General features: G+C 42.2%; 1 protein-coding gene across 2 annotated transcripts; it reads left to right on the top strand.

Moving 5' to 3' along the window:
- Positions 1-2006: 2006 nt before the first annotated feature.
- On the top strand, positions 2007-7367 carry SMIM23 (small integral membrane protein 23). Of its 2 annotated transcripts, none has more exons than XM_002816194.4 (4): positions 2007-2215; positions 6468-6519; positions 6720-6787; positions 7033-7367. In XM_002816194.4, the coding sequence occupies exons 1-4, from the start codon at positions 2111-2113 to the stop codon at positions 7243-7245; spliced, it is 438 nt and encodes a 145-aa protein (XP_002816240.3). In that variant the 5' UTR covers positions 2007-2110; the 3' UTR covers positions 7246-7367. The 2 variants fall into 2 exon arrangements, with proteins under 2 accessions (XP_002816240.3, XP_054412206.1); XM_054556231.2 differs by having other exon boundaries at positions 2031-2230.
- The last annotated feature ends 4079 nt before the right edge of the window (positions 7368-11446 follow it).

Here is an 11446-nt window from a genome sequence, read left to right on the forward strand (position 1 = left end):
GATGAAGTTGAAAAGATAAGCCACAGACTGGGAGAAAATAATTTGCAAACCATATATCCTAAGAAGGACTAGTATCTAAAATGAGCAAAGAACTGTCTCAAAACTCAACTGTAGCAAAACCAATCCAGTTAGTAAATGGGCAAAAGACAGGAACAAATGTTCCACGGAGGAGGGGGTGCAGATGGCAAATAAGCTAATATGAAAAGACGTTCAGGTAGGGCATGGTGGCTCACACCTGTAATCGCAGCACTTTGGGAGCCCGAGGTGGGAGGATTGCTTGAGCCCAGAAGTTCAAGACCAGCCTGGGAAACATAGCAAGACACTGTCTCCACCAAAAAAATTAAAAATTGCTTAATAAAATTAAAAAAAAAGAAAAGATGTTAAAAATCATTAGCTATCAGGGAAATACACATTAAAACCACAATGAGATGTTACTAAACACCTGTCAAAACGGTTAAATTAAAAAATAGTGAAAACAGCCAGGTGCGGTGGCTCACGCCTGTAATCCCAGCACTTTGGGAGGCTGAGGCAGGCGGATCACGAGGTCAGGAGATCGAGACCATCCTGGCTAACATGGTGAAACCTCGTCTCTACTAAAAATACAAAAAATTAGCCGGGCGTGGTGGCAGGCGCCTGTAGTCCCAGCTATTCAGGAGGCTGAGGCAGGAGAATGGCATGAACCGGCGAGGCGGAGCTTGCAGTGAGCCGAGGTGCCACTGCACTCAAGCCTGGGCGACAGAGCCAGACTCCGTCTCAAAAAAAAAAAAAAAAAATAGTGTAAACAGATATTGGTGGGGATGAGGAGAAACCAAATCACTCGTACACTGTCAATGAGAATGTACAACGGCACAGCCATTCTGGAAAACAGTTTGACAATTTCTTATAAAACTATCATGCCATGATGCTATCTATGGCCCAGCAACTGCACTCTCAGGCATTTATCCCAGAGAAATGAAACTTACGTTTACCCAAAAACATGTACAAGCATGTTCATATCACCTTTACTCGCAAGAGTCAAAAACTGGAGGCAGCTGGGTTTTGAACATGTTTGGAACGTGTCCTTCAGTATGGCATACACATATCACAAAATACTACTCAGCATCAAAAGGAATGAACTACTGATACATGCAACAAATTGGATGAATTTCCAGGGAATTATACTATGTTTTTTTTTTAAAGCCAATCCCCAAAGGTTAAATACTGTTACATTCCATTTATGTAGCATTTGGAATAAACAAATTTTAGAAAGAGAGAGCAGATGAGTGGTTTCCAGGAGTTAAGGACAGTGTGGATGGGGTCGGGGGGCAGCAGCCATCACGAAGCAGCTCAAAGCCCCTTGTAGTTTTGAAACTCTTCTGTGTCTTGACTATTGTCCTAAGTAAGTAAACCTACACAAAATTGTTTAGAATTAAACACACACACAAATGAGAACAAGTAACACTGGGGAAGTCTGCGTAAGATTGGTAGAGTGTATCAATGGCCACATCCAGGCTGTGATCTCCTACTGCAGTGAGGCAGGATATTACTGTACCACTGGGGGGAAGCTTCGTAGAGGGTACACAGGATCTCTCTGTATTGTTTCTTACAACTGCATGTGAATCTACAATTATCTCCATACATTTTTCAATTAAAAATAGCTTTTATTATTGTTTTTGTAATTTTTTAAAAATAGAGACATGGTCTCACCATGTTGCCCAGGCTAGTCTCAAACTTCTGGACTCAAGCAATCCTCCAGCCTCAGCCTCCCAAAGTGCTAGGGATTACAGGTGTGAGCCACTGCACCCAACCTATTGTTTTTATATTTTAGAATTAGCATTTTTATTAAAAACTTGCAAATATAGAAGAAAATAATCAGAAAAATCATCATCCTGAAACATAATCTTTTGATGCATTTCTTCCTGATCTTTGTTTTCTACACTCATATGAAAAATAAAAGTGAGGGAAGGGACTAAAAATCAGGGTGGTGGAAAGGTGGGAACCTTGCTGTCCCTACCTTCTGTGACATCAGAACTCAATGTTTGCAGGATTCCTGGTGACCACAGGTGGGGGAGGGGAAGGGTGCCCTTCTGCCTGTTGAGCGTGGTCCACCCAGGCAGCCAGATCCGAGGCCATGGCAACCCAGCAAGTGGACAGCAGAAGGCGGGTGGCAGCAGAGCAGGTGGCAGCCCAGCTGCTTGAACGGAGAAGGGGCAGCCACTGTAATGAGAAGAAGCAGGTGAGGCCAAGCCAGGTACATGCTGCTTTCCTCCCATCTGGGCTCCCTTTGCCACTCCAGACAGGCTAGAAGGCCCTCAAAGCCCGGAATGAATCTTGGACTCAACCGTCCCTGGATCCCACTGTGGTAGAGCACAGCTTAGGGGCTTAGGCACTTCTTGCTGGGTCCATCACTGACAGTGCCTTATTAAATTCTCAGCACTGCCAGCAGAAGGTATGTTCCAGGAGGACTGGGCTTTTTGTTTAGTTCCCTGCTGAATCCCTAGTGCCTAGCATGGTGCTTGGTGCCTAGTAGATGCTGAATGAATGAATGAACTGATAATACTCCTGAATTGGAGCGCTCCTGGAGGATTCATTCTCAGGGCTGAAATTCAAAACTCGTGGGATTTTGTCAAAATGGAAAACATTAATGCTTGCTGCACACAGTCTGGTGCATCCACACTCCATCTCTTAGATGCTATCAACCTCATTCACAGAGGGTAATCTGAGGCCCAGAAAGGCAAAAGGGCCATACAACTGGGACATATCAGGATTTGAAAACACATCCATCTGATTTTAGAACCCCCTGAAACCAAGTTCATCTGCTATGAGAACCCTGAGCAAGGGTTTATTCTGAGGATAAGAAGCTGTCGAAGGGTTTTAAGCACAGCAATGAATGAAAGAGCTCTGCTGTCTCTGTTTTCAAAAGACTTGTTCACTCGTTAATTTACTATACATGCACCAAGCGCCTCCTATATGCTGGACCCTGTAGCGTATAACAGGGGCCTTCATGGGCACCCATCATGCTGCGGCTTTTCCTAAAAAGTGTTCCATAGACCCCAGACCCCAGGAATGCTCCTTTTAGAAACATTCTTGACAGAATTCTGTGGCTTGGGGAAGGCTGCATACCCTCATCCCCTCCTGAAGACTGACGCTGCTCATTCACGTAAGGAAGGCTCTGAGAAGTCCTGCAACAAAGAAGGCTGCTTAGCTTTGTTTACCACAGCATTTCACACCTTGATTCTACCAGAGTCCTATTTTTTCCTTTTTCTTTTTTTTTTTTTTTTTTTTTTGAGACAGAGCCTTACTCTGTCACCAGGCTGGAGTACAATGGTGTGATCTTGGCTCACTGTAACCTCCACCTCCCGGGTTCAAGTGATTCTACTGCCTCAGCCTCCCAAGCAGTTGGGACTACAGGCGCCCGCCACCACATCCAGTTAATTTTTGTATTTTTAGTAGAGACAAGTTTTCGCCATATTAGCCAGGCTGGTCTCGAACTCCTGACCTCGCGATCCACCCGCCTCGGCCTCCCAAAGTGCTGGGATTACAGGTGTGAGCCACTTCTTCTTTTTTGAAAGACTTTGCAGTGTATTTCAAAATCCATTTTACAGACGAAGAAACTGAGGCTCAGAGAAATTATTTGGCTCAGGCCCCAAGACGACACAAGGAGAAGGACTCAAACTCAATCCTAGTCCATGTTCCTCCCTTTGCCTCCATGCAGCACAGTATAGAAACCAGCAGCAAGAATGCCGGGGAAGAAATCAACCTGTAAAATACACTGTTAGAGGACTGGTTAGATACATAGAAGAGCTTCCAGGCCACGAAAACTCATCAGCCATTTTAAAGATTGTGACAGTTAGTGTGTGTCTTCCATGAAAAGATTCCTAAAGAATATTGCTAAGAAAAGAAAAAGGACCCTAATATTAAATGTACAGTGTGATGATTTTGCATTGGGTGTACACACAGATCAAACTATAGAACGTTTCTAGCACTGAGGGAGGCTCTTTTGGGGCTCCGCCCACCTGGCATCCCACCCTTCATAGCAGTGATTCTGATTTGTGTCATCATAGCTGAGTTTTCTATGTTCTTGAATTTCATGTAAATGGAATCATACCATGTATGCTTTTGTGTCTGACTTCTTTCTCTTATCATTGTGTCTGTGAAACTCAACCAGTTGTTGCAATGTAACGTGTTTCTTTTTTTAAGTTAATAATAATGTAGTTGCTAGTATTATAAAGAAAATTATCTGGGGAAGAGGCAAGTTAGACAAATCTTTCATCTTCCTTGTTTAGTACTGGGTCTAAATGTTACTTCACATACTTGGGTGTGTAAAAAATTTATTCTTTCTTTAAGGCAAACTAAATCTGACTCAGCCAACATCTAGTGAGTTTGGGGAAAATTCAATGTCAGTCAATATGCAAACACACACAAACACACACACACACACACACACACACACACACATATTTGAAAAACAAGAAAACTTTAAAAGCCATGGTCAAAATTTCCACATTAGCAGAAAAAGAAGAATTAAAGTCAATAGTATAAAGAAATAAATAATAAAGACAAAATCAGAAATTAATGAAATGTAAAGCAGACAAACAATAAAATTAATAACCATTTTTAATTGGTAAAATTAGATTAAGAATTGGAAAACTTCTAAATAGACTCAACAAAAAACATACATAGAAAGAAAACATAAATTACCAATATCAAGAATGAAAGAGGTCTCTTGTTTCCTCTCTTGACCTCTTTTCTTTATATATATTTTTTAAAAAGAATGAAAGAGGATTATTATCATGACTCTTACAGGCATTAAAAGAATATTAAGGTAATAGTAGAAACAATTTGATGCCAATACATTTAACTTAGGTGAAATGGACAAATCTTCCTTGGCAGTACAACTTACAAAATTGACTCAAGAAGAAATAGTCTTAATAACTACAGACCCAAAAGTTTTCACAAATAAATTGTATCAATCATTTGAGATGAAAATAATACCAATCTTACACAAATTATTTCATAAAATGGAGGAGGAGGGAGTTCTTACCAACTCATTTTAAGGGGGCAACAAAACCTTGATACCAAAACTCGACAAACGTGTAGAAAAAAAAAAATTTTTTGAGACAGAGTCTTGCTCTGTCACCCAGACTGGAGTGGAGTGGCGCAATCTTGGCTCACTGCAACCTCCGCCTCCCAGGCTCAAATGATGCTCCTGCCTCAGTCTCCCGAGTAGCTGGAATTACAGGCGCCGGCCACCATGGCCAGCTAATTTTTGCATTTTTAGTAGAGACAGGGTTTCGCCTTGTTGGCCAGGCTGGTTTCGAACTCTTGACCTCAGGTGATCACCACGGCCTCCCAAAGTGTTAGGATTACAGGCATGCGCCACCGCGCCCGGCCTAGAAAAAGTTTTAAACCAATCTCTTCTGAATGTAGATGTAAGAAATCTCAACAAAATAGTAGCTTATCAAATCACACGATATATAAAAAGGCTAGCTAATGCATCATGAACAACTAGAGTTTACTGAAGAAACTCATTTGGCTCAATATTTAAAACACAATTAATGCAATTTACCACAAAAATGGGGACACATATAGTTGCTCAGTGGGTAAAGAAAAGTCATTGGTGGTTTCTTATAAAATTAAACATACATTTACCATATAACCAAGCATTTGCATTTCTGAATATTAACCCAAGAGAAATGTGAACATATGTTCACATAAGGATTTGTATATGAGTGTTCATAGCACTTTTATTCATAATAGCCCCAAACTGGAAACAACCCAAAAGTCCATCAACAGGTAAAGAGACTGATTGTGCAATATTCTATGTTCATATAAAATAAATACTCATCAATAAAATACACAATATACTCATCAATAAAATTGAGCACAAAAAATAGAGGCATTTCAAAAACGTTATCTTAAGCAAAAGAAACTAAATGCAAAAGCACACACACTATGTAATTCCACTTATACAAGGTTATGGAATAGGCAAAACTACTCATAGTGACAGAAAACAGATTAATGGTTCTCTCCAGGCAGGGCAGGAGTGAGGATGGAATTGACTGCAAAAGGAAACTTTCTAAGATGATGGAAATGCTCCACATCTTGATTGGGGTAATAGTCTACAGGTATAGACGTTCATCAAAACTCATCAGACTCATCAGACTATACATTTTAAATATGTGTGTTTTATTATATGTAAATTATACCACAATGAAGTTGATTCCTTTTCAAGATCGGTTAAAATGAAAAATGTTTACATGAGAGAAAATGCAAATTGAACATCAGTAAGTTGCCGTGTTATCTATTTCTTCAAAGTTTGGGGGTTTTGTAGTAAACAAGTGTGACTTAGATAACTAGAACAAAAGTTAAACTCAAAAAACTGTCTTATAAGCATTCCCATGTCTGGCTGTTTGTGATGGAAGCAGGGGGACCTGGAGAGAATTCATCCTCATGTTCTTCCTCCTCCTCTTCTTCTTGCACCCTAGACGCTGTTGGCATTGCTGATCTTGGTGCTGTACTTGAGCACAGGGATATCGGGTGAGCATTCTGGAATCTGAGAAAGAAGGAACCAAATCCACATGAAGCTTGGTGGAATATTCCAAAGATGGTTGTATGTTAAGGGGACCTCCATAACCCACCTTTTCCCACTGACCCTTCATCACACTGGGATAACTAACCATGTTTATTTCAATTAGTGCTCATTTGCTCTTAAGAGGTGATGTTTGCGCCTGTTTCAGGAAGCAGTTGGGAGGTGTCAGAAAGGATCAGAGAATGTAACTACTACCAGAATCTTGTAGTTTCCCAGGTAACATATCCAGCAAGGTACTGAGGTGAGGCAATCTGGGAAGGCTTTCCAGAGGAGGTGTCATTGGCAACATGGGTCATGAAAGATAAGTAGTAGCTGGCCAAGTGTGGAAGGTGGGAACACGTACTACGAGCACAATGAGTAGCATGTGCAAAGGCCCAGGGATCTTTTCGAAACCAGTGGGGGCGGGGAGGAGGGTCCTATCTGAGAAAGCGCAAGATGCCCCTTCTGTGTCTGCCTTCCAGGGGCTTGAATATCAGACCAACGAGCCCTCAGAAGAACCGATAAAGACCATCAGGAACTGGCTAAAGGAGAACTTGCATGTCTTCTTGGAGAAGTTAGAGGAAGAGGTGCAAGAGCTGGAGCAGCTAGTGCGGGACCTGGAACTGTGGCTGGATGCTCTTCTGGGAGAGCCGCACCAGGAGGAGCACTGCTCCACACATAAAAGTCACTTGTGAGGGGTGGGCCTGGGGCCTGGGGAGAGCACAAAGGTGGGGAGGGGTTGCCAGGGATTTCTCTAAGCAGGGCAGAGCTCTGACTCTTGAAGTTCCAGTCAGGCAAGCAAATAAAGTAGTTGGGAAATGAAGTCCGCTGTTCACATTCATGAATGCTGACAGAAGCAGCCTTGGCGGAACACCAGAGCCCGGCTGAGATATTCTCCCTGGCACCATGACGTGGTCCCCTGGAACAAACACGGGCTTCAGAGCCAGCCATAGGTTCAAGACTCTTCTACTTTCTTGAGACGTGTAAATTTCCTTAACCTGAGACTCAGTTTCCTCACGTATAAAAATCAGGGAAACACACTTTGCCTATAGGAAGACGATGTATCTAGGGTGTGTATACAGAGTGCGTCTGGCACATAGCAGGTATCAGATAAATAGCTCTTCCTTTCTCACATGCCTTTTCCTTCCTCCCTGGAGTATGGTAAGAGGATACTAGCTCTGGCTAAGTGTGTGGATATTATGCGGCATTCAACCCTCTGACTCTGCTGGTGGAAGTATAGGTTCCTAAAATCTCTATTTGGTGATAGCTATCAAATTTACAAATGCATTTTCTCTTTGACCCAACAATCTGCTTCAAGGAATTTACCCCACAGCTGCATTTGCCCACACATGAAACTACATGTGGATAAGATTATTCACCCCAGCTTTATTTGCAGTAGCAAAAAAATGGAAGCAACCCAAATGATACCAGGAGGGCGCTGGTTATATAAGTTATGGTACAGCCAGACAATGAACAATCATGTAGCTATAAAAGAGAATGAGGAAGCTTTCTACTATGGTGTGAATATGGGTGACCCCCAAAATGCATATATTGGAACCTAATACTCAATGTGACAGTGTTAAGAGCTGGAGCCTTTCGGAGGTGATTAGATCATGAGGATTCTTCCCTCATTAGTGAGATTAGTGCCATTATATTAATAACAGAGGCTTGTTAGTGCCATTATATTAATAATAGAGGCTTGAGGAGCCTGTTTGTCCCTTCCACCATGTGAGGACACAGCTAGAAGTTCCCTTTTATGAGGAATAAGTGCTCACCAGACACTGAATCTGCTGGTGTCTTGATCTTGGACTTCCCAGCCTCCAGAACTGTGAGTAATAAATGTCTATTATTTACAAATTATGCAGTCTAAGGTGTTTTGTTATAACTGTCCACATGGACTGATACTTTCCTTCTGCTAAAATGGGAAAGCCTGAAAGATATGTAGTTAAGTGAAAAAAATTAAGGTGTAGGCCGGGCACGGTGGCTCACACCTGTAATCCCAGCACTTTGGGAGTCCAAGGCAGGCGAATCTCTTGAGGTCAGGAGTTCGATACCAGCCTGGCCAACATGGTGAAACCCCGTCTCTACCAAAAATACAAAAAATTAGCCCGGCATGGTGGCATGCACCTGTAATCCCAGTTACTAGGGAGGCTGAGGCAGGAGAATTGCTTGAACCCAGGAGGCAGAGGCTGCAGTGAGCTGAGATTGTGCCACTGCAATCCAGCCTAGGCGACAGAGTGAGACTCCATCTCAAAAAAAAATTAATTAATTAATTAATTAAGGTGCAAAAAGAGAGCAGAAGATAAAAATATATATTTTGTTGTTGATATTGATGATGATAATGATGTTATTAAATATGCATAAAAACTCTAGAAGAATACAAGCCTGCCTGGGAGTGAGGGAATTTGAAACTGGGAGATGTGTAACAAGGATGGGAGGAAACTTTTCAGCATATATTTTTCATACTTTCTTGTTTTCAAACTATGTGCATGTTTTGCTTATTCAAACATTTTTTAAAAACAAATTTCTATTTTGCTTGCAGACACAGACTGGAATATATGTATATAAGCAAAAATAACAGTATCATTATGATGAAATTTTGACGGAATTAAATTTTAAAAATAGTTCCAAAAGAAAACCCTTCTCTTTTGATTAATTTATTTTGATTAAACAATGATCATTTTTTATCTAGGACTTCCCCTTTTTCCCATTACCTCCAGGAAACTTATAGTTGTTCGTTACTGGAATTTTACCAGCCTCGTTATTTTGGGTTATTTATTTTCTCCTTTCTATGACTTTTTTGTTTTCTATTTTGATGGAGCTATTATACATGTACCAACTATTAGAACCACCTCAAATCTTCGGATAGTCATGAGGGTTTCAATTACACTAATCTCAGAGGACATCTGACTTACAGGGGATGGCACAGCAATTCGTTTGCCAGGAGGGATTAATCAATTGCCATTTGGGATGGAAAAAGTCTTTGCAAATTATGATCCTAGTTTTCCACTTTGAATATTTGGCAGGGGGTTGGGACCAGAATCTATTTTTTCACATTTCCAGCTATTTCACCAAGAGTTCTACGGGAAGGGTCTGATTGATATTTGCTTGCATTTATAGTTACATATTGCCATAGAGTAGTAATGTATGTTTATATTATATTTACATATTATATATACTTATATGTTTATATTGTATATGATACATTTATAAATATATTGATAAAATATATATTTTATATATGTATACAAAATTGGGGGATACATTCTTTTAAAAAAAAGAAAATGAGGCCAGGCGCAGTGGCTCCCCCCTGTAATCCCAACACTTTGGGAGGTTAAGGCAGGCAGATGACTTGAGGTCAGAAGTTCAAGACCAGCCTGGCCAACATGGTGAAACCCCATCTCTACCAAAAATACAAAAAATAGCCAGGCATCATAGCACATGCCTATAGTCCCAGCTACTTGGGAGGCTGAGGCAGAAGACTCTCTTGAACCCGGGAGGCAGAGGTTGCAGTGAGCTGAGATCTCGCCATTGCACTCCAGCCTCGGTGACAGAGTGAGACTCTGCCTCAAAAAAAAAAAAAAAAAGAAAAGAAAATGGAGCTTAGACCTTTGAGGAGTTAAACCACCTCTGTGGGTATTAGAACCTTTGAGAGGAGCTAGCTATTTGGACACCTCCCCTGTCCCCCCAATGCTGGTGTGGGCCCCCAACCCATTGATGGTGGCTACTTTTGGTGTGTTGGCTTGTGAGCCTGTAAAGAACAGGGAGTCACTTGGGATAACTCAGGCAATAAGGGTTTATTATGGTGCTACAAAGGAGCCAGAATCTCCCCCCCAAATCCAGGGACATACCAGGACCTGGGATTGCAGAGACTGGAACAGGGAGGTCTTTGAGAGTTCAGGGTGGCTCCAGCGCCCAGCTGCAGGAATCCTGGAGCTTTCCCCTAGCACACCATCTTTACGTTGCCATTCTCCAGTGTTGGCTTCCTTTGTGTGTCTGCTCCATCTCTTCCTGCTTCCAAGCTTTATATCTCTTCTTCAACTTGGCGCTTCTGCTTCTGATTCATCATAACTCTGATTTGTCCCTACCCCATGTGGCCACTCCTGCCTACTTTCCAACTTCTACTGACTGTGTGATTCTGTCCACATTCCCCAAGTCAAATCCCAGGAGGAGTGGGTGGGATATGGCTGACCCATCTCATTGGCTGGGGCCTCTTGTGCCAAGCCAGGCTCTACACGGCAGCCTGCCTTTGGGATGACCTTGGGGTGATCACCACGATGCAATCAGCAGCGGCAGGAGGGAGAGGGGAGGACCAAGTGATCCAGAACAGAGCTACCTCAAACAGGAAGCAGACTGGGGCCATTTCCCTCCAAGGGACTCAGGGCTGCACTAAGATGCCTTGACACATCACCCAGGGTGGTCATGAATGTGGCAGAGAGTATACTTCCGTGTCCTGAGAGTCAATACCAGGGCAGCAGAATTGCATGGGACAGACACTCAGAGGTCAGACCCTGGGAAGATTCCAGACCTGAGCTAGGGCCAGTGTGAAGGGAGGCAGATGAAAACAATTGCCAAGAATGAGGTGGGAGGTGCTTGGCCACCACAGTCCCCATAGGCGAGTGGGCCAGCCTGCCTCAAAAGCACAAAATAATAATTGGGGGATATTTCACTCCCTGTTTTCCATTCCTGGGTGTGAAAAAAATACAAATTACACACTTAAAAGGAAGCATATTACTGCCTTCATGACTTTGAAGTCTGTTATAATTTGAATGGGGTTAGCAAAATGTTGCCACGTAGACCTATTAAGAAGCTCACTTTCATATCGACAAAGTAGATTTCCCTTTGGGAAATAAAATGTCCTTTGCTTGAGGAGGCCACTATTCACAGCTCCTTCCA

This window comes from Pongo abelii, chromosome 4 (genome assembly GCF_028885655.2).
Source record: "Pongo abelii isolate AG06213 chromosome 4, NHGRI_mPonAbe1-v2.0_pri, whole genome shotgun sequence".
In the NCBI taxonomy this organism is placed as follows: Eukaryota; Metazoa; Chordata; class Mammalia; order Primates; family Hominidae; genus Pongo; species Pongo abelii.